Raw genomic sequence first — 19,167 nt, 5'->3', positions numbered from 1 at the left:
GGTAGGATTTACAACACATAGGAAAATCATATCAGATGACAAAATAGTGGACAATCACACAATACTGGGAATCACAGCCTAGCCAAATTGACATACATTTTTGGGGGACACAGTTCAATCCATGACACCAAGTTAGAGAATTCTATGTTTACTTTGGCCTAATTATGAGAAACTGTTTGGGGCGTGATAATCTTAGTTGCTTATATGCATGTGGCTGGATACACTAGAATTTTCTTTACATTTAACATCTTAACGTGAAGCCTACATTTTCCTACTCCTATCAATAGAGTGGAATTTTATTTGCTGGCATATGGAGCTTAGTAGAATTCTGCTTTCTTGAGGTCTGTGCCTCCAGAAATTGCTGGCAAGAAGTTAACAGGTGTGGAAATGAGATAGGGGAAATTGTGGAAATGAGATTGAGAGTATACAGATAGGTGATTTGATATGTGCATCATTGTGTTGGTGTTGCAGAGACTGAACATTTCTTCAATGTATATGAGAAGGTACCATTCTGTAGTCCACTGTTGCTTTGTTTCAGGGTTTTACATATGTGGCTCCATCTGTACTTGAAAGTGTGAAAGAAAAGTTTTCCTTTGAACCAAAAATCCGATCACCTCGAAGATTTATTGGCAGCCCACGAACACCTGTCAGGTATTTCAGACTTTGTTAATTTCACTGTTTTTTTTGTTTGTTGTGTTTTTTTTAACCTAGAAGAGCATTACTTTTGGCAGGTTACATAAATGAAAGATATGTCATATTCTCTTTGGTTGACATAAACACAGCATCTGCACCTTATATTGCAAGTGACTAGTCTGTGACTAATTTGTGACAATGTTATAGTTTACCTTCCCTCCCTAAAGCAAGCTGCTACACTGACAAATATCCCTTTTATACATTCATTCAACATTTATCCTGCACCAGGAGTTGTACTGGATGCTGGGAACACATATGATTAACACAGGAATTGTCCCTGTCCTGATGAAGCTTACAGTTTAGTGGTAGAAATTCACAATAAACAAAGAAGTACACACAAAACAACATGTAATACAACTAGTGCCAAGTCTATATAAAAGAAAAGAAAGAGTGCAGTGGTAGAGAACAGAGAGTAACAACTCATGGTGGTCAGAGAAAGGCCTCCTTGGTGAAGTAACATTTAGGAATGGAGAGAAACGAAAAATAGGAGATACAAGAGTACTACAGGCAGAAGAACAGCAAGTGCAAACGCCCTCAGGAAGGAAAAAAATTGGCCTTTCTTGGGAATAAAAGTGAGGTCAGTGTTCCTGAAGTGTGGTAAGTGAGGAGGAGATGGCACAGGTTTGGAAAAGTAATTTATTTTAAATGCAGTGCAGCAGTGTTTTAAGCGGGGCATAAAATAATTTTTTTTTTTTTAAATATCATTGAGAGTTATAGGAAAGCAAATGTAGATGTAAAGAGACCAGTTAGGAAATGCTAGCAGTTAGTCTAGGGGAGAGATGCCTCAGTTTTTGCCTTTGTGCTAACCCACACAAAAATAAAATTAAATGAACATAAATGTCATATTACCCCACACTCTTTAAATGTAAGGGAATTATTTCTTGTTGAGATGATCTTTGAGATAAATGAATGATAGCTCTTCCTTGTCTTAAAGCCCGGTCAAATTTTCTCCTGGGGATTTCTGGGGAAGAGGTGCTTCAACCAGCACAGTAAATCCTCCAACACCTGTGGAATACCCAATGGAAACGAGTGGAGTAGAGCAGATGGATGTGACAATGAGTGGGGAAGCATCAGCACCACTTCCAATACGACAGCCAAACTCCGGGCCATACAAAAAACAAGCTTTTCCCATGATCTCCAAACGGCCAGAGCACCTGCGTATGAATCTATGACAGAGCAATGCTTTTAATGAATTCAAGGCAGAAAAAGGGTGGGGAGGGGATGTGTGAGCATCCTGCAAGGTGAAGCAAGAAGACTCAAAATGACAGTCTCAAGGAGTCAGTGTCATTATATAGAACACTTTGAACGGAAGGAAAAATAAACGTGGATTTTTAAAAATCAATCAATGGTGCAAAAAAAGAAAAAAAAACTTAAAATAGTATTGTGGCACTCTTAGGTACATCAATTAATTGATTCCTAGCGACATCTTCTCAACCTTATCAAGGATTTTCATGTTGATGGCTCAAAACGGACAGTATTAAGGATAGGATGTTGCTTCTGAATCACTGTTGAGTTCTGATTGTGTCGAAGAAGGGTTATCCTTTCAGTAGGCAAAGTATGAAATTGCCTGTAATACTTGCAACTAAGGACAAATTAGCATGCAAGCTTGGTTAAACTTTTTCCAGCAACATGGAATCAAAGAAGAAACCTATCGATTGATGTTTTATGTGCAACCTGAATCTTTTTTTTATATAAATATATATTTTTCAAATAGATTTTTGATTCAGCTCATTATGGAATACATCCCAAACTTTAAAATGCGAAATTCTTGGTTGGTGTGAAGAAAACCAGACAACTTCTGTTTCTTCTCTTGGTGAAATAATAAAATGCAAATGAATCATTGTTAACCACAGCTGTGACTCGTTTGAGGGATTGGGGTGGAACTGGGGTTTATTTTCAGTAACCCAGCTGCAATACCTGTCTGTAATACTAGGAAAAAAAATCTATTTAATCATTTCTACTTGCAGTATTGCTATGTGCTAAGCTTAACTGGAAGCCTTGAAATGGGCATAAGTTGTATGTCCTACATTTCATCCTTGTCCTGGGCCTGCATTGCACTGGAAAAAAATCACCACCTGTTCTTATACCAGTATTTGGTTCAAGACGCCAAATATGTTCAGCCCATGGCTGAAGAAGGACTGAAGAGAGTCAGGAAAAAATGCATACTGAGGGCGGCAAAGTGAGGGATAGGGATCCAGGGGAAGAGGGTGTTGCCATGGTCTACTCTCTGTGTCTGATCTCTTTACAGCAAATTGATAAGGTTTTAAGTTTTATTTCTTTTTACTGTTTACCTTCTATACATTTTTTTTCAACAGTCTTAAAAAGGAAAAAAGGTCTAATTTTTTTTTCCTATACTGGGGCTACATTTTTTGATTGTAAAAATATTTGATGGCCTTTTGATGAATGTCTTCCACAGTGAATAAGAAAACTTAGTGGCTTAATTTAAGAAACATGTTAACAGGACACTATGTTTTTGAAATTGTAACAAAATCTACATAAGTGATTTACAGGTACAAAGAATAAAAATAAAGGTAACTTTACCTTTCTTAAATATTTTCTGCCTTAAAGAGAGCTTTTCCATGACTTTAGCTGGTGAAAAGGTTTAATATCTGCAGAGCTTTATAAAAATAAATTTCAGTGCATACTGGTATAATAGATGATCATGCAGTTGAGTCTTATCACCTCTTTTTTGTTTGTCTTTTATAATGTCTTCAGTCCAAGTCTGCAAAAGTCAATTTGTAATGTTTTGCAACCCTGGGATTTTTTTAAATAGATGCTGCTTGCTATGTTCCAAACCTTTTTGAGCCATAGGATCCAAGCCATAAAATTCTTTATGCATGTTGAATTCAGTCAGAAAAGAGCAAGGCTTTGCTTAAATTGCAATTCAAGTGAGATGGGATGAAGTCCTATCACAGTAAGCAAAAACAGACCCACGGAAAATGATTGGAAATATACCTTTTCAATTGTGGCAATAAATGGAAGAGTTACAGTTCATCTTTGGACAGAAAGCTTTCTTTTTTTTTTTTTTTTTAACCACATTCTCAAGCTTTCTCTCTCTTGCAGCAGCAGCAGCCTACTAAGAAATTTATAACTGTAATTAGTAAGTTAGAAGCTACAGTGATGATTAAGGGCAGAAATTGTACCCTAAGTGCAAATCTTTGTTCTCTGACAGTTTGTGATGTCTGAAGAAAACAACCCAAAAAGCTATGGTGGATTGTACAGGATTTCAGCCTTTAAATGGCTTGTGGTATTCTAATACTTGTTTTCAAATGTGTTTACTAACTGTAGTGTTGACTGCCTGAACAAATTCCAGTGATACTTTTACACCAAAATATTCCTCCCAGTCCTATTTGCTGGAAACATTTGCACTGTGATTGGCTGGCTCTAACTACCCCATAGTTAAAACTGTTTCATAATTAGTACTGCCAGCAATATTGGCAAACACTGCAACTTTTCTGCATAAAAAGCATCAATTGTACATCTACCATCCACAAAAATACAGTTTTTCTAACTTAAGTGAAATTAATTTCCCTTGCTGTGGCAAGTTCATTGAGAAATTGTTTCATAAATGGATATCCCTGCTATGACTGTGAAAACATGTCGAGTGCCACGTTGGTGTCACAGACAGAAAGCACACACCTATGCAATATGGCTTACCCTGTATTTATTTGTAAAAATTCAAGCATAGTTTAAAATATATATCAATGTTACTAGTCTTGAGTATCTAGAAGGGTTCTTTATGATTATTCCAGGTAAGTGTATGAAAGAGCTTAAGTGCTTTTCTTTCATCACTTGATTTTCTTTAAAATCAGCTATTACAGGATATTTTTTTATTTTATACATGCTGTTTTTTAATTAAAATATTATCACTGAGAATGAAGTTTACTAACTTTATTTTATAAGATTTGTAAGCATTACAGAATAATTAAACTGGGATTTATAAACCAGCTGTGATTAACAATGTAAAGTATTAATCATTGAACTTGAATCAGATTTTTAGAAAAATTATTCTTGTTATTTTTTTCCCCTTTGTGGTCTTACCTAATTTGAATCCTTCAAGGATTTCCCACACTATTTTTTGAGATAGAAGATAATTTGGGGGTGGGGCAGGAAGGATGCATGTGTGATATTCCATAAATTCAACATTCTTTATTATAGGTGATAAATGATCATAAACAAGATGCATCTTAGATAGTATTAATATACTGAGCCTTGGATTTTATATTTAATATAGGACCTAACTATTTTGGATATTCAGTTAGTCATATGGTTCCTAGCTTACAAGGGCTGGATCTAAGATTATTCCCATGAGAAATGTTGAATTTATGAAGAATAGATTTTGAGGCTCTGAAAATAGTTCATTTCTGAGATAAAAACATCAGTGTCCAAACATCTATCTTTTTGCATAGGAGTACACACTAACAAGCCAGACAAAACAATCATAAACGTGTATTACTGTCATATGACCTGAGGTGGTTGCTGATTAATACAGTACTTTTCTTGTGTGATTCTTAATTTACCACTGTAGCACAAGTATTATCTCAGTGGATTATCTGGAGTAGCATCTGAAAGATGGGTTCATCTATGTTTGTGTTTGCTCTTTAAAACTTATTTTTCTCCTATCCCAAGTTGGCTTTGCATCTATCAGAATAAATAAATTCTTCAGCTGCCTTATTAGGAGTGCTATGAGGTTAACACATTTTCTGCTTTTCATCTTGTATTTAGTTTAATGTATTAAGATATTTGATTTCAGATTGAATGAATGTAAATAGAAATTAAATACAAATTTGAATGAACATAAAACAGTGATTTTTTTTTTTAATCTTTAGAAGAAATAACAGTATATACATCAGGTGCACAAATGGTTTAAGTAATTGTTTTTCATTAGTATGCCAGATGCATCCAAGTTCTCACATTTAATGTTGCTTAAAAGTGTGATGAATGACAGCTGTAAAACAATCCCTGCTGAAAAAATCGAAGATATTACAAGTCTTAGTATTGATTTTATGTATTAGAGATTAATCAGTGATTTCCAAGTTATGTCAAATATAGACTTCAATTGGTTGCTTAAAAAATGTTCACATGAAAAGTTGTGTAAAGTTAGTTTCACATAAAAACACTAAGACGACTTTCTTGTGGTAATAACATGTGCACCATATTTGTCAACTACATTTGGTTATCTGATTGTGTGTGTGTGTCTGTGTGTGTGTCTGTGTGCACAAAATAGTGTAGTGCACCAATCTGTTTCAACCAGGGCTTCGAACTGGTTCGTTCTGGTTTGACCCCCCTGCGGAGAATTTACATTTCCACCCCAGATACACTAAATCAGAATCTACATTTTAACAAGATCCCCAGGTGATTCTTATGTATAACTTCCTGGGAACTTGTTAGAAATGTGAATTCTCAGCAGGGGTTCGAACCAGAACAAACTAGTTTGAAGCCCTGGTTTTAACTAATATCTCAGTGTATCTGATGTAAGACAGGCATTTTGCATCATCTGTATAAATCACTTCTTTAGTAATTATATCACACCTGCTCAGATGTTTTCTCTACGGAAGTCCTCAACTGACTTTACCTTCTTATAAAATACAGTAGCATTCTCTTACTGCTGGTAAAACAATTATCTTTCAGAGGGCATGATCTGAATTCACAAAATTATTTTTTGAATCCATGTTTCCCTTTTGAGAGGAAGGAACAAAAAAACAGAAGTAGAGAAATGGCCTCCAGTTCATTGGCGTCGTTAGTGGATGGCATAGTTTTTAGTTTCATCTTTTGCAATCCATATGTGAAATGCTTTCTTGTTCATTTGAAAACAAAAGCCACTGTCCACAGTAGGCCTCCTTTGTTTAATTTAATCGTATTAAGAAACAAAGCTATCCAAATAACCATGAAATAAATATGGTATTATAATAGGGCTGAAGTAACCAAGTGGTAAGATGTTATTCTTGTGTTTTGAACCAAAAGTCGGTCAGCACTTCTATTTTTCACAGCCAAAATCTAATCGCAAATTGCTTTTCTCACCCATCCCCTGATGTACGCCCAAAGAATACAACTATTAGCTTCACCACAAAGTCAGGAAGGTGATTTAAGACCAAGTAAGTTTTTTTTTCTGTGGGAGAAAGGGGTGGTAGTCTGCTTCTGTAAGGATTTACAGCCTTGGAAACCCTATGGGACAGTTCTCCTCTGTCCTTACAGGGTCACTATGAATTGGAATCGACTCGATGGCAGTGGGTTTGGTTTTTGGGTTTGGAAGCTGCTTTAGTATTTGCAATGGTTTTCAATGTGGATAAACCCAAAAACCACTGCTGTAGGAGTCACTGCAACTCACAGCGACTCTGTAGGACAGAGCAGAACGGCCCCATACTGTTGCCAAAGCTACAAATCTTTATGGAAGCAGACTGCCACATCTTTCTTTGTTTCATGGAGCAGCTAGTGGGTTCCAACCACTGACCTTTCAGTTAGCAGCCAAGTGCTTTATTAAGCCACCAGGGCTCCTCTCAGTGTGGACAGCAGAATTTAGTATCACTGAATGAATAGAAATATAGTTGTACTTGTAACCTGGCAATAGTTACCTGGAGAAAAAAGTTACGGGCTTCCTAATGTCAATTTTGCTGGTTATACAGACATGAAGATGATTTAACCTGTAGCCAGCTAGAAGTTATTTATATTAATCCAGGTACTGGTTTAGTCTTTGCCTTATTAATACGGCAAATTTCTTTTCTACCCCTACCTCCTAACTTCTCCCACTATTTTCCTGTGTACAAACTGATAGATGGTAATAAAGAAAATGGTCAGAGGCCTTGTACTCTAAACTTAGATATAACCACTGGCAGCTCTTCAGACTTGTTACAGATCTCAGATTCCTCAGGAAGTGTCAAAAGGAGAAGTGCCTCATTCCCTTTTCAACAAACCTGGACAAACGCCCAGAGGAAACCAAACACACTATCCAAAGCTTATGACTGACTTTGAATGCAAGCTTTAATCTCCAGTTCCTGATGATTCAACCACCAATGGTGATTCCAAAACTCTTCTGGACAAGACTAGTGACAATGAGAATTCTAAGAGTTTAGGAAGTTTGTTACACAGTGAATCTGTTTGTAATCCATGTGAATTATATTATCACCTCAAGATAGTCCATGGCACTATATAAAAAATAAGATCATGAACATTAAAGCCAAGAGCAGAATGCGTATATGAATTTAAATCATTTATTCTCATTGATTGCTAGTCATACTATGGAGAATAATACAATATTAAAATATATCATCCTCAGTAAATTAATCTTCACTTAGAAAATCTGATTGTTAGACAGGTAAAATACAGCATTTAGAACTTTCATTTAAAAATATAAATTTTATGAAAATTTTAAGAATTTTTGATAATGAAAATTATAAAACTCAAAGAAAATTCTAGTTTCAGGTAAGGTGTATCTTAAAATATGAAAAAATATTCTTTATTCTCAAAACAGTATCAGGAAAGAAAACCTGAGTTCCTCTAAAACCACTAGTTCTAGTTATCCAATTGCTGTTTTGGTAACATTAACAAGAAAACACATTTACATTTTAACACTGCAATCACCTGTTCGATAATGTGCTGGATCCACATTAGGTTGAACATTACTTACATATTTTTAAAAGCACAGGGTTCTTTCACTCATTTAATCTTTTGATAAATTGGACTATGGACTTAAATCTTATAATCTAAAAATGTTGGTAAACATTTTTCTTCTAGCTGTGAAAACCCATTCTAATACCTGTATCAGTAGTCACTGTAGCCAAATGAAATTAGTGTTTGGTGGCCTTAATAGTTTATAAGACTTAATATATTTGAAGGTGTGAAGAAGTAGCTCCATCTTTCCATTTGTTTATATGGTCTGAAATTACAGTTCTGCACAGTGGACATGTTTTTTCTCTGTTAAACCATAAGGTAATACATTCTTCACAAAATATATGCTGCAAGGGAATTAAGAATTAGAATTTGTACTTGACAGACATTTTAAATTCATCACATTGCAGAGAATCATACTCTTTAGAACTAAAAGGAATTTTGGAGAGCACTAATCCCTTCATTTTACAAATGAGAAAACAAAGTATTGACACATTCAAGAACACAGAGCAGGTTAGAAAGAGCGATAGAGCCAATACCACCACTAAGTGTTCTTTTGTCTGTACTATATACATTTAACCATTTTTAAAGCTATCTCTAAGTGATATCTTTAAGATAAGGTTATGATGACTTAACAGCTTACTAGTCATTAAGAGTAACTGTCATAAAGTATAGGACAGGGCCTTCCACAACCGAATAACAAATGTTGGTATTATTATAAAAGACTAACATCCAATTATAAAAAACAGTCTGTTTTCCAATCATTTTGGTATCCAATCTGCCAGCTAAATTATTTTTTCCTTTTATACATTCTTCTGCATGAAAGCCATCACAACATAAGGCACAAAGTTTAGCCCATCTACCAAACCCCTAATCATGAATAAGAAATTACTAATATGTATCCTGAATGCTACTTTCCACTAAATATTGTTTTTTTTTTCTTTCTTATAACTAACATAAATGTGACCTTCACAAGTCAGAGAAGAAATGCTATAGATATTTAGGTTGCTTAAAAATATAATTACCTGACAGATGAGAAGAATTGGCTTCTGAAATTCAGCTTGACATATTGAACAAATATCATCCACATCTGAACACTGTCTCTTGCTGGCAGCCACTCCATAACTCTATGAACATAAAAAGTTCTGCTCATCTACAAATTTTTTTCCTATTCCTCAAATACATTGGCGATGCTCTACTTCTCAAATCTCCCTGAACCAGGGATTTGAAAACGCTCCCAAAGGATATAAACATTTCAAAGCTTAACCACAGAGGCCAACCACATCTTGATGGTTTGCAAGAGATGAAATCAGTAAATACATAATACGATCTTGGAAATCTGTTTAGATCCAGTGGATTGCCAAATGAGGACAGGGCTTCAAATTCAACACAACTGATTTAAAAGACTGAGTAATCTGAAGTAAAACTAGGTATTACAAAACCTATATTCATGCATTGTATGACCCAGTACTGCTAAATTGAGCCCATTACTACATATGACAGTGAGTCACATAAAAGTTAATCCGTAGCTTGGATGGCTAAATGTAACTCATCTGAAAAGCTTATTTTAAAAATACAGATTTCTGTGCTCTACACTGGAGATTGATTCAGTAGGTCCAGACATACTAGGACAAGACCCAGGAATCTCTTTTTTTAGAAGCTCCCCCAAATCTATCATCAAGGCGATTCTGACTATACTGACCCCATAGGGTTTCCAAGGCTGTAAATCTCTACAGAAGCAGACTGCCACATCTTTGTCTCACAGAGCTGCTAGTGGTTTCAAATCACTAACCTTTTGGTGAGCAGTCGACTGCTTTAAGCACTGTGTCATTCAGGGCTCAGTTCAATGTAAAGAAAGCTTGGGACTATTGAACACTGTTCTGCCACTAAATCTAAAAATAATTTAACTGATCATCCTTAATTATCACGAAAGTCAGAGTACTTAGTACCAGGAAAAGAATGATGAAGTTTTATAAGGAAGTGTAATTGCAAAATGTCACAGGACTGTCAAAACTAACTAAACAACAATGCTGTTCTTTGAATTTTCTTCTAAAGTCCTAAAAAGCGTTTCTGATCTCTTTAAGATCTTAAAAACTTTCTCAGCAAATTCAGCACAACCTAAATCATTAACTGAATGTGACAGTTAAGAACTCTAAGTAAAACTTGGAAGAATCAAAATGTTAGCAATTAGATCAGCTTTCTATAGAAATGATGGCGAAGAGGTGGCTAAAGAGACATTAAGAACACTCAAGCTCCATCATGGAAACAAGAGGGAAGCATGACTTGTCTCAACATATCTGATGCTATAATCTAAATTTCTTGTACTAAATGTCTGGGCTAACAAGAGGATAAAAACATCAAGAATTTTTGAGACTGGTGATATTAAAGATTCTAGGAACAAGTCACAATACCAAGAGGATCTTGGTACCTATCTCCCTTCAATGAAGTGTCATGTAGCAGAGTATATACTGTGGACACTTACACTGACAAGCTTTTAAAACAGCATTCTTGTCTGGCATTTTGGAGGCTATCTCTAGGAGAAGACTTATCCTGATGGTGACTGCCATTTCTCTGGTAAAGTGAAGCAACATGTATACACATGTTCAACATATCTCAGAATCAGGAATATATCAAAAGAGTGGTTATGATGTGATAGGCTTACTAATTTATTGTCTTACTGAAAGATGACTGATACTCTTTCTCTGAGGCAAAGTATAGAGAGAGTATCAGGGTATATACACTTGAGATTATTTCTGCACAAGTCTTACTAGATCAATTACAGTGAAATGACTGATGCTCACATAATCATCAGCTTTTCATTAAACTGGCCAAAGCTGAACTCTTTCACTTTTGTCCTAAGAAAGAAGTCTGTATAGGATGTAAACAAAATTTGCTTCTCCATTGCTAACACTATGTTAGGGAAAGGGTTCCCTGGCCAGTTAGTCTGGTCCACTTTATAGACATAATCCTTCATTATATATATTTTTAACAATACATTATTAGGTTGGCGTTCTTGTCAGTCAGTCCCATCGCCCTGAGCCCTGATCAAATACTTGTTTATGGAACTAATGGAGTGCTAAGTTGAGGATCAAATCCTGAGATGTGGTGATCGTACGTAGGTATTGAGAAACTTCAGGGCCTGGTCTGATTAGCAAATCACTCTGCTTTATGACACTTTCTCTGCAATTTGTAACATCAATAGAATCATATCATAATCAAGTTTATAACTGCCACTGGAGTCTCAATTTATTGTTAAATTCCATGCCTTGAACTAATTTGTGTATGCAGAATTAAGTATTAGCAGGGAAATTTCCTTCAGTAAGACTGCAAGAGACATGACTTTTGATAATGAGTATTTTACATATACACAGTAATTATAGTGAAATCACTTTCATAAAAGCTGAATAAGGAGTTAACGGAAATACATAAGGCCAACATTTGTGGATTAGAAAAGGAAGAGGAACAAAAGTTCACAGCCGGATTTTAAAGGGAATGTTTATAAACCCTTAAGAATGTCAAGTGATTAAAAAGGCAAGAGGCACATTCAAATACGTAAGCATTAGAACAATTAAGGTAGTTGTCAATGTGTAATTTAAGAAACTGATCATAGAAATAAAACTAAATTATCATAGCCCCAAGTGTCAAAGTGCTAGAATATTAATCTTAAAAAAGTAAAAGATCATCTAATAATGAAACCCATACTTCTAAAACTGCCAAACTAAAAAAATTTTATAATGAAGTAAAAGTGTTTTTCTTTAACTGATAAAAAAGTACTTACTGGTCGTGTAAAAAATATTCGCAAAACCTGTCTGAAAGTTCTCAAGTGTCTAAAGAAGTCCAAAAGCTGAAAGAGGGAATAAAGAAGAGACAATTTATTAATTCAAAGACCCCTATCTGCTAAACCCAAAGATCAAAGCTGAAATCCCATAATATAAAATCCTGATATTTAACCTAATGCTCACTGAGTATCACAACTAACCATTTCATGCTAAATATATTTAAAGTCCAACTACTAAATATTTTACTCAATTTATAGGCTTAAGCCAAGCTTAACCATGCTGAAGTACATGTGAACACCCTGAGTTATAATCTGTTCAAGAAAAATATAAATTTAATTCAATTATGTCAAAGATCAAGAGGAGATTAAAACTATTTTACCGGCTTCACATGTTCTTAACAGATTTTAAAGACTCATAAAGTGATTATTAAGTTGAAGGGAACACGCATAGAGGGAACAGGATAGGATACTCCACTAGTCTGAGAATCGTGTATGATGAATGTTAGTGTTGATGATGGACATTTTCCATTCCACTTATGGGGAGGTCCACTCTCCACCCTCCCTCCATGCCAATAAAAACTGAGAACCCCTGGAAATATTTCCATTTCTCCAATTTTAAGTAGAAAACCTGTCATTACTTCAAACTACTGACATGAATATAAACAAACTATAAAACAGTTAAGGGAAAAGTAGTAGTAGTATGTAAAATCTAATCATTGTATGAATCATTATGCAGTGATAATGAGATTTATAATGATACCTACTTTCAGTATGAGGTAGAGTAAAGCCAGCAGTATCCCAAGACTCCATCTAGTTACATTACCAAACTCCCCATAGCTTATAAGGTAACGAAACCAAACCGGTATGGGAACAAAAGTTCGGTAATACTGACATAATTCTTCTAAAAGCATATACCAGAAACCCTAAAAAAGGAAAAAGAAAAAAACCAATAGAGCTACCCAAGTTACCTGTATACATAGCACAAATATTTCATATCAGCCTGAAAACATCATAATCATCAACCTCAACCTGGGTCTCACATAATACAGTCACTGAGTGGTCTGCAGTCAAAGAATTTCTAAAGAAAAACATAGTGAATATGTTTTATGTATACTACAAATAAAACTTAGTATATATATGATCACAAAACTTTGTATTAAAGTTTTTATTATGACTATGGGAAGACAATGAATAAATGCATACAATTAGTTATCAATTATCAATTGATAATGCCCTGGAGGAGAATAAATCTAAATATTTTCTCATACATGATGTAGGGACTGATTTTTAGATTATTTTGAAGCAAACATAATTCTCATTTTATCTGAATAGGTTAATATTTAGTCTCAAGTCCTTAACAAATAATTGCTAGTCTGAGATAATGCAGATAATTAAAATTAGGTTATTTGGCAAAGTGAAAAATTATAAAAGAAGTCGTTCAAAGCAATACTAAATAGCATTGATGTGTTCTGCTAACACTGTTCCAGTATAACAAGTTACTTTCTTACCTTGGATTTAAAAGGCATGATGAAAGAAGGCACCAATAAAATAAGGCATTTTAAGCCCATGAAAATGAATTTCAGAACGAAGTCTGTAATCCCAACAATCCAAAGTATTTCCCAGAAGCTCAAATGTTCCAAAGTAGGATTAAAAAAAATTAAGCTACCAAGAGAAAAACATCAAAATTTACCAGAGCAACATACAAACATAAACGATCAATATGGAGTTTTAAATTTGCTACTACATATTTTACTTCAATTTAATATGTAAAAAATATGACGTGGGCAAGATAATGTCAGAGTTCACTTAAATGGAATGGGAGATCTTTTATAGTGACTTTTTAAATGTCTGAATTTCAAATCTTTCCTCCACAGAAGAAAAAGAATATATAGTGTTCTTAGCTTGCCATGGTTGCTACCTTTCTAGCCTATAAATGAAAAAAATACTAGACTTTGCCATTCTCTCCTCAGCCAACTACAGTAAGGACTCCATCCCCTCCTTTCCACTGAATTCTTTTGTCAAGACCACCAACTCCCTCTGTATTTTTAAATTCAAAGGTCATTTCTCTTTTTCCATCTTCCTTCAAAGTATTTTCTAGACTTCTGATACCACACTCTCGCAGTTCTTATATGTCATATTCATATGTCCTTTGCTGTTCCTCCTGGCTTACCTTTAATTTTGGCTAAGTCCAGTCCTGGGTCCTCTTTATCTACAATTTCCCTGGTCAGTCTCATCCAGTCAACCATATGCTAACACCGTAATTTATAGCTCTAGCCTCTACCCTGAGCTCCTGACGTATATCTAACCATTTAACAGTTCTACCTGGCCTCTCAAACTGACATAACAAAATCATTGATTTTCCCTTCAAACCCAATTCCTTCTCCAGTCTTTCCATCCCAGTAAAGCTGCTCAGACCAAACACCCCTGGGTCATCCTTGATTCTTTCCCCTCCATTCCACCTAATCCAATTCATCAGTGAGTGCCACTGGCTCCACCTCCCAACTATATCCCAGCTTTGTCCACATCTCTCCAACTCCACTGCAACCAGAACTTAGTTATCTGATGAAAGCTGAAAATTCAGAATACTCCCATCTGACACAATTATCAACTGCCCTTTAGTGAGTCTTCTCCTTACTTCTAGAAACATTAAACAACCACAACAACAACAAACATAATGGTACTTAATAAATACAGCTTATCTAAACAAAAACTCAAAATCACAAAATCTTAAGTATCTGCTGTGTGGCCAAGGCATTGGGGATACAAATCTGAATAAGACACTTAGAGCTCTCAATCTTGCAAGGAGGGAGACAGGTAAAAATTAACTATTATGTGCAGTAAGTATTATGTGCAGGTAAGAGACATATACAGAGTGCTGTGGGATATATAATTACATTAAAAAATGCAGTTGTGTGCTTGGACTCTAATTACCTGTAGTAAAGTGACTGAGAATGAAAGGTGTAATATAAAAGAACAGAAGATCCTGCTAAGAATACCAGTAACCAAGCACATTGAATCTTTGAGCACCTTTCCTGAAAAATAAACAATTTTATAATTTGTTACTTTGAATTATGCTAGAATTTTAAAATATCATTAAACTTTTACCTTAATGACTATTTTATCCATTTAGAGCATTTTTCTAAATTAGAATTAATCTTAAAATACAGAATAACTGCTAAATTATACATTATCACACTGTTTTATTTTTAGTAAACCAAACTCTTACATTTAAACAAGTCTTAAAGATTCTTCACTGTATGAAAAGCATTATCTGTATTTTCAAAGAAGCCAATTCTTTTATAAGTTGACATAAAACACCTACCCAAATGCAAATTTTACCTGTGCAGCTTTCTTTTATGGTCTACCCACAAAACAAGTGCATTTAAGTTGATCAGGGTTTCTAAGTATAATTTTTAATTCAGATAATTCAGTAAGTATTTAATAAGGTAATTTGTTTGACCTCACTTTTAAAGTTTAATTGCTAGTTTAAAGTTTTACTCATTTTAAACCCTGAATTAAATGTTTGTAGTTTGACAGGTTTTGACTACAATGTCCAGGCAGAACGCAAGATTCTTTACACAGATACAGCCCTTTCAAAGTTACCTTAAAGTGAAATTTTTTAAACTAACCCTATTTTCCCCAATGATTTATATGAACAGAATTGTAATTTATGTCATAGAAAAACTTCTTGGCTTTATTTTCTTTAAATAAGAGAAACCTAAACAGTTCAACACTCATTTATTCAATAACACACTTTACTTATTTTAAATTCTACAGTGCAACAGATAAAATTTTTAATGATGATTATCTTACTTATAGATTCCTGGGTGGAAACCATTTGTGCTCAACTAACCTAAAGGTTTGTGGTTTGAACCCACCCAGTGGCTCCATGGAAGAAAAGCTTGACAATCTGTTTCCATAAAGATTACAGTCAAGAAAACCCTGTGGAGCAGTTCTAGTTCTGTAACACATATGGTCACCATGAGTCGAAACTGACTCAACAGCAACAGGGCTTTATATTACTTGTTGTGTACCGCTGGGTTGATTCCAACTTGTAGCAATCCTACAGGACAGAGTAGAACTGCTCCACAGGATTTCCAAGGCTGTAAATCTTTAGGGAAGCTGACTGCCACATCTTTCTTCCCCAGAGTGCCCATGGGTTTGAACAGCTGACCTTTCAGTTTAGCAGCTGAACCACTGTGCCACCAGAGCTCCCTTTTATATTACTTAGTATAGTCAAACTGACTCATAAAACACGAAACACTCGCCAAGTCAGATCAAATAGTGTGTTCTAAACTTCTGAATCCTTCTCTCTAGTTTTTCTTTATCAGGAACCAAACATACAAATAAGAGGAAGCGATTTAACATTAGGACAGATAATTTATTCCACATAATTTTTTATATGAAATTTAGTAAATCATGAATGCTACAGTTTATCTATTTAAATTTGTCAAATAAACTATCTTATTTTCTATTTCTTTCAAAAGGGAAAATATAATTCTCTGGTGAGAAACAATAATTTTTTGGTTGCTTTTTATACTTACTCTTAGAAAAACCTGATTTACAATGCTTTTGTTTGCATACATAAAAGTTGTTAGCAGCCCAATTCCAAGAGAAATTCCTGTTAGAAAATAAGTTTCAGTTAATTGAAAGGAAAAAAAAAAAACCCAAAGAGGAATATATAATCTAATAATAACATGAATTAAAAGGAAACATATACAATTTTAAAATCTAACAGAAAATAAGTAAATGAAATGCATAAGTTAGATTACCAAAAATGAAATAAAATTAACTGAATTTAACAATTAAGTCAATGTTTTATTATGCCCTACCTGTTATATGCTGCATAACAAGTTTGACACCGAGAATCAGAATATATGGAAGACTTTTTTGTAACCACTTGAAGAGATAGCGGAATTCTGAGAAGGAGTTGCTACCATGTTCTCCAGACTCCATGGCAGTGTCATCTGGCTGCCTTACTTCACTGTGTGAGTGACTCCGTAAGCGACTATGTACACATCCATGAGTACAGCTGCGGACACCTGATCTTATATTTCTGGAGCTTTGATTTTCAGCACATTCTTTAGGTATGGAGTTTATTTGGATATGAACATCTCCAGAATGAAGACAAGATCCTTCTTCTGTCAATCTTGTTGTATGGACGCATTGGGAGGCTGCGATATCCTCACTGCCTGCAGTTCCTGGAGGACTATGCAGTTGGCTACAGTTGGCTTGCATGGTCCTTGAATTCTTTTTCTCTGATCCAAATTTCTTTCTTTTAGGCTCTGTCTCCTAAAAATCAAAGAGTAGAAAATATTCTAAATGAACAGTTCAATAAGACAATATATTGCTCATTAAATATGCTTTGTTGACTAAAGAAACAGCTGCTAATCACAGTAGATGAATTATTTTCAAGTTATCTATCACTTGTTTACTAGACTCCTCCCTTCTCCTTTAATGTCAAGGCTCTGCTGTCCTACACAAACTTTTAGGGAACATCTGCTTAAAAAAAAAAACAAAAAACAAAAACTGAGCTTCAGGTGCCTCTATGGAAACAGCAAAATGGTCATAAAACGTAAGTGCCCAACAGATGATAATGATATGAGTACTAGTACTCATACTTAAATACTTCAGAACATTTACTCTGTCCAATTGGAGCAGTGTCATCTCTGATTTCATAAGGAAGAATGAGTCACTATTTTATAATGTTTGGAGATGCTAGGAAAGAAAAAAACATTGTCTTAATGCCTTAAATTAGGTATCATGGGTAACTAACAATAAGTAAACATTTCACTTTGTTGACCTGTAATTTTAGTTTCATGCTGAAACAGCTTTCTTAAAGCTAAATAGAGTTTCCAATAATTAATGCTGCTACGAAGAGTATAACCTTCCACCCCCCCCCCAAAAAAAAAGAATGTTACTTAAATACCTTTAAAATAGGAATACTTGGAAGCCAACATGTAATTGCTAGATGACTCTTTCTGAATAAGGAAGTTACACAGTCAGCCTATTAAAAATGCCAACACCGTGGGGTGGCGGTGTCAAGAAAGGGGACGCTGTCAGGAAGGATCCCTAATGCCAGAGTCCCAGCAGACAAACCACAGACGCCATCCCAGACTGCCGTACTTTTCCGCTTCTCTAGGAGGAAACTGGGGTTAACGTCAGAGCACGCTCTGTCTCCTTCTTTTATTCCTAGGTTTTAGTATTTTTGCGGTTACCACATGGCGGTTTGGTTTTTAGTTCCTTTCAGGAGGCTCCGACGCCACGGGTACTATTTACTTTCTCAGACCTCTGAAGACCGACGTTGCATGGGGCCGTTTCAGTCTTTTTCATAAATAAAAATGTAGAACCCTCCTACTTCTCTCCATGCACAGACAAGAAAGGGGAGAAAAAAGGAAGAAAGAAAACTAAACGCAAACAACTCTTCCGGAATTCCCAAGGACAGGGTTCCCCCATGTCCGAGCCTCGGGTGCCCCAGTTCTCCCCAGAATCCCTTCGCCGCGGCCCCCCGCCTCCTCCTCCCGCTTCTCCCAGACCTGACCTCTCATGACGACGAGTGGACGCAGACCTTGGCAGCGACAGCAAAAACAGGGCGTGACGCCACCTCAACCCCCGTAGTCAGGGCCATTACTCCCAAACCCCACCACAAGCAACTACGGCCGGATTCTGCGGAGACGGCGGCGCGCGCTACCTTCCCGGACGTCCTCACGCGCGCACGCCCCGCCCACGCGCGCCGCGCCGCGCCGTGTCGCAGGACGGGGTGGCTCCGAAGTGCTGAACCGGCTTGAGGCTGGAAGCTGGGGCTGCCTGAGGGCGTTGGCTCCGAAGAGTGGGTTGGGCCTGAGAACAGCCGTAGGTGTGTGCACTGAACAATAAATTGCTGTCATGTATGTGCGTGTATGTATGTAATCCGCCACACGCCTCAGGGATCTGGACGTTTTGACCTTAAAATGTTTTGGCTGCGGAACGGTGCCAGGAGAGGAGTGGCATGAGATTACCACTGCTCTCCTGGCTGCTGTGAGGGTCTCGGCGCTCCGGGGCCTAATCCAGCCCCGGGCTCGTCCTACAGGGTCTGGGGCACCTCCCCTCTC

At 36.0% G+C, this 19,167-nt stretch overlaps 2 protein-coding genes across 6 annotated transcripts in view; one reads left to right on the top strand and one right to left on the bottom strand.

Moving 5' to 3' along the window:
* Positions 1–5,496, top strand: part of RPS6KB1 (ribosomal protein S6 kinase B1) — a 39,334-nt gene extending 33,838 nt beyond the window's left edge. For 2 of the 3 annotated variants that reach the window (XM_023732700.1, XM_023732699.1), the window contains exons 14-15: positions 539–651; positions 1,628–5,489. In XM_023732700.1, coding sequence (XP_023588468.1) covers positions 539–651; positions 1,628–1,865 — 351 coding nt within the window. In that variant the 3' untranslated portion in view covers positions 1,866–5,489. Of the gene's footprint in view, positions 1–538; positions 652–1,627 lie in introns of all 3 variants that reach the window. The other variant, XM_004377849.1, reaches the window with a different exon arrangement.
* A 2,391-nt stretch (positions 5,497–7,887) lies between these two features.
* Positions 7,888–18,766, bottom strand: RNFT1 (ring finger protein, transmembrane 1). Of its 3 annotated transcripts, none has more exons than XM_023732697.1 (10): positions 18,618–18,766; positions 18,006–18,057; positions 16,909–17,368; positions 16,621–16,697; positions 15,008–15,108; positions 13,585–13,738; positions 12,841–12,999; positions 12,077–12,142; positions 9,324–9,425; positions 7,888–8,645 (listed from the first exon to the last, which is right to left on the bottom strand). In XM_023732697.1, the coding sequence occupies exons 3-10, from the start codon at positions 17,312–17,314 to the stop codon at positions 8,511–8,513; spliced, it is 1,200 nt and encodes a 399-aa protein (XP_023588465.1). In that variant the 5' UTR covers positions 17,315–17,368; positions 18,006–18,057; positions 18,618–18,766; the 3' UTR covers positions 7,888–8,510. The 3 variants fall into 3 exon arrangements, with proteins under 3 accessions (XP_023588465.1, XP_023588466.1, XP_004377905.1); XM_023732698.1 differs by having other exon boundaries at positions 18,645–18,694; XM_004377848.3 differs by lacking the exon at positions 18,006–18,057 and having other exon boundaries at positions 18,618–18,764.
* Between the last annotated feature and the right edge of the window lie 401 nt (positions 18,767–19,167).

The sequence above is a fragment of the Trichechus manatus genome, unplaced genomic scaffold (genome assembly GCF_000243295.1).
Source record: "Trichechus manatus latirostris isolate Lorelei unplaced genomic scaffold, TriManLat1.0 scaffold00054, whole genome shotgun sequence".
NCBI lineage: Eukaryota > Metazoa > Chordata > Mammalia > Sirenia > Trichechidae > Trichechus > Trichechus manatus.
This window is presented reverse-complemented; position numbering and strand designations above follow the sequence as displayed.

What these genes read in the sequence shown, in the direction of transcription:
- RNFT1 (XM_023732697.1), bottom strand. Translation starts at nt 17,314, where the DNA reads ATGCAAGCCAACTGTAGCCAACTGCATAGTCCTCCAGGAACTGCAGGC. An exon ending in TCATGCCTTTTAAATCCAAG is followed by an intron (nt 13,000 to 13,584) that starts GTAAGAAAGTAA and finishes TTCCTTTTTTAG; the next exon opens with GGTTTCTGGTATATGCTTTT. An exon ending in TACTCTACCTCATACTGAAA is followed by an intron (nt 12,143 to 12,840) that starts GTAGGTATCATT and finishes TCCCTCTTTCAG; the next exon opens with CTTTTGGACTTCTTTAGACA.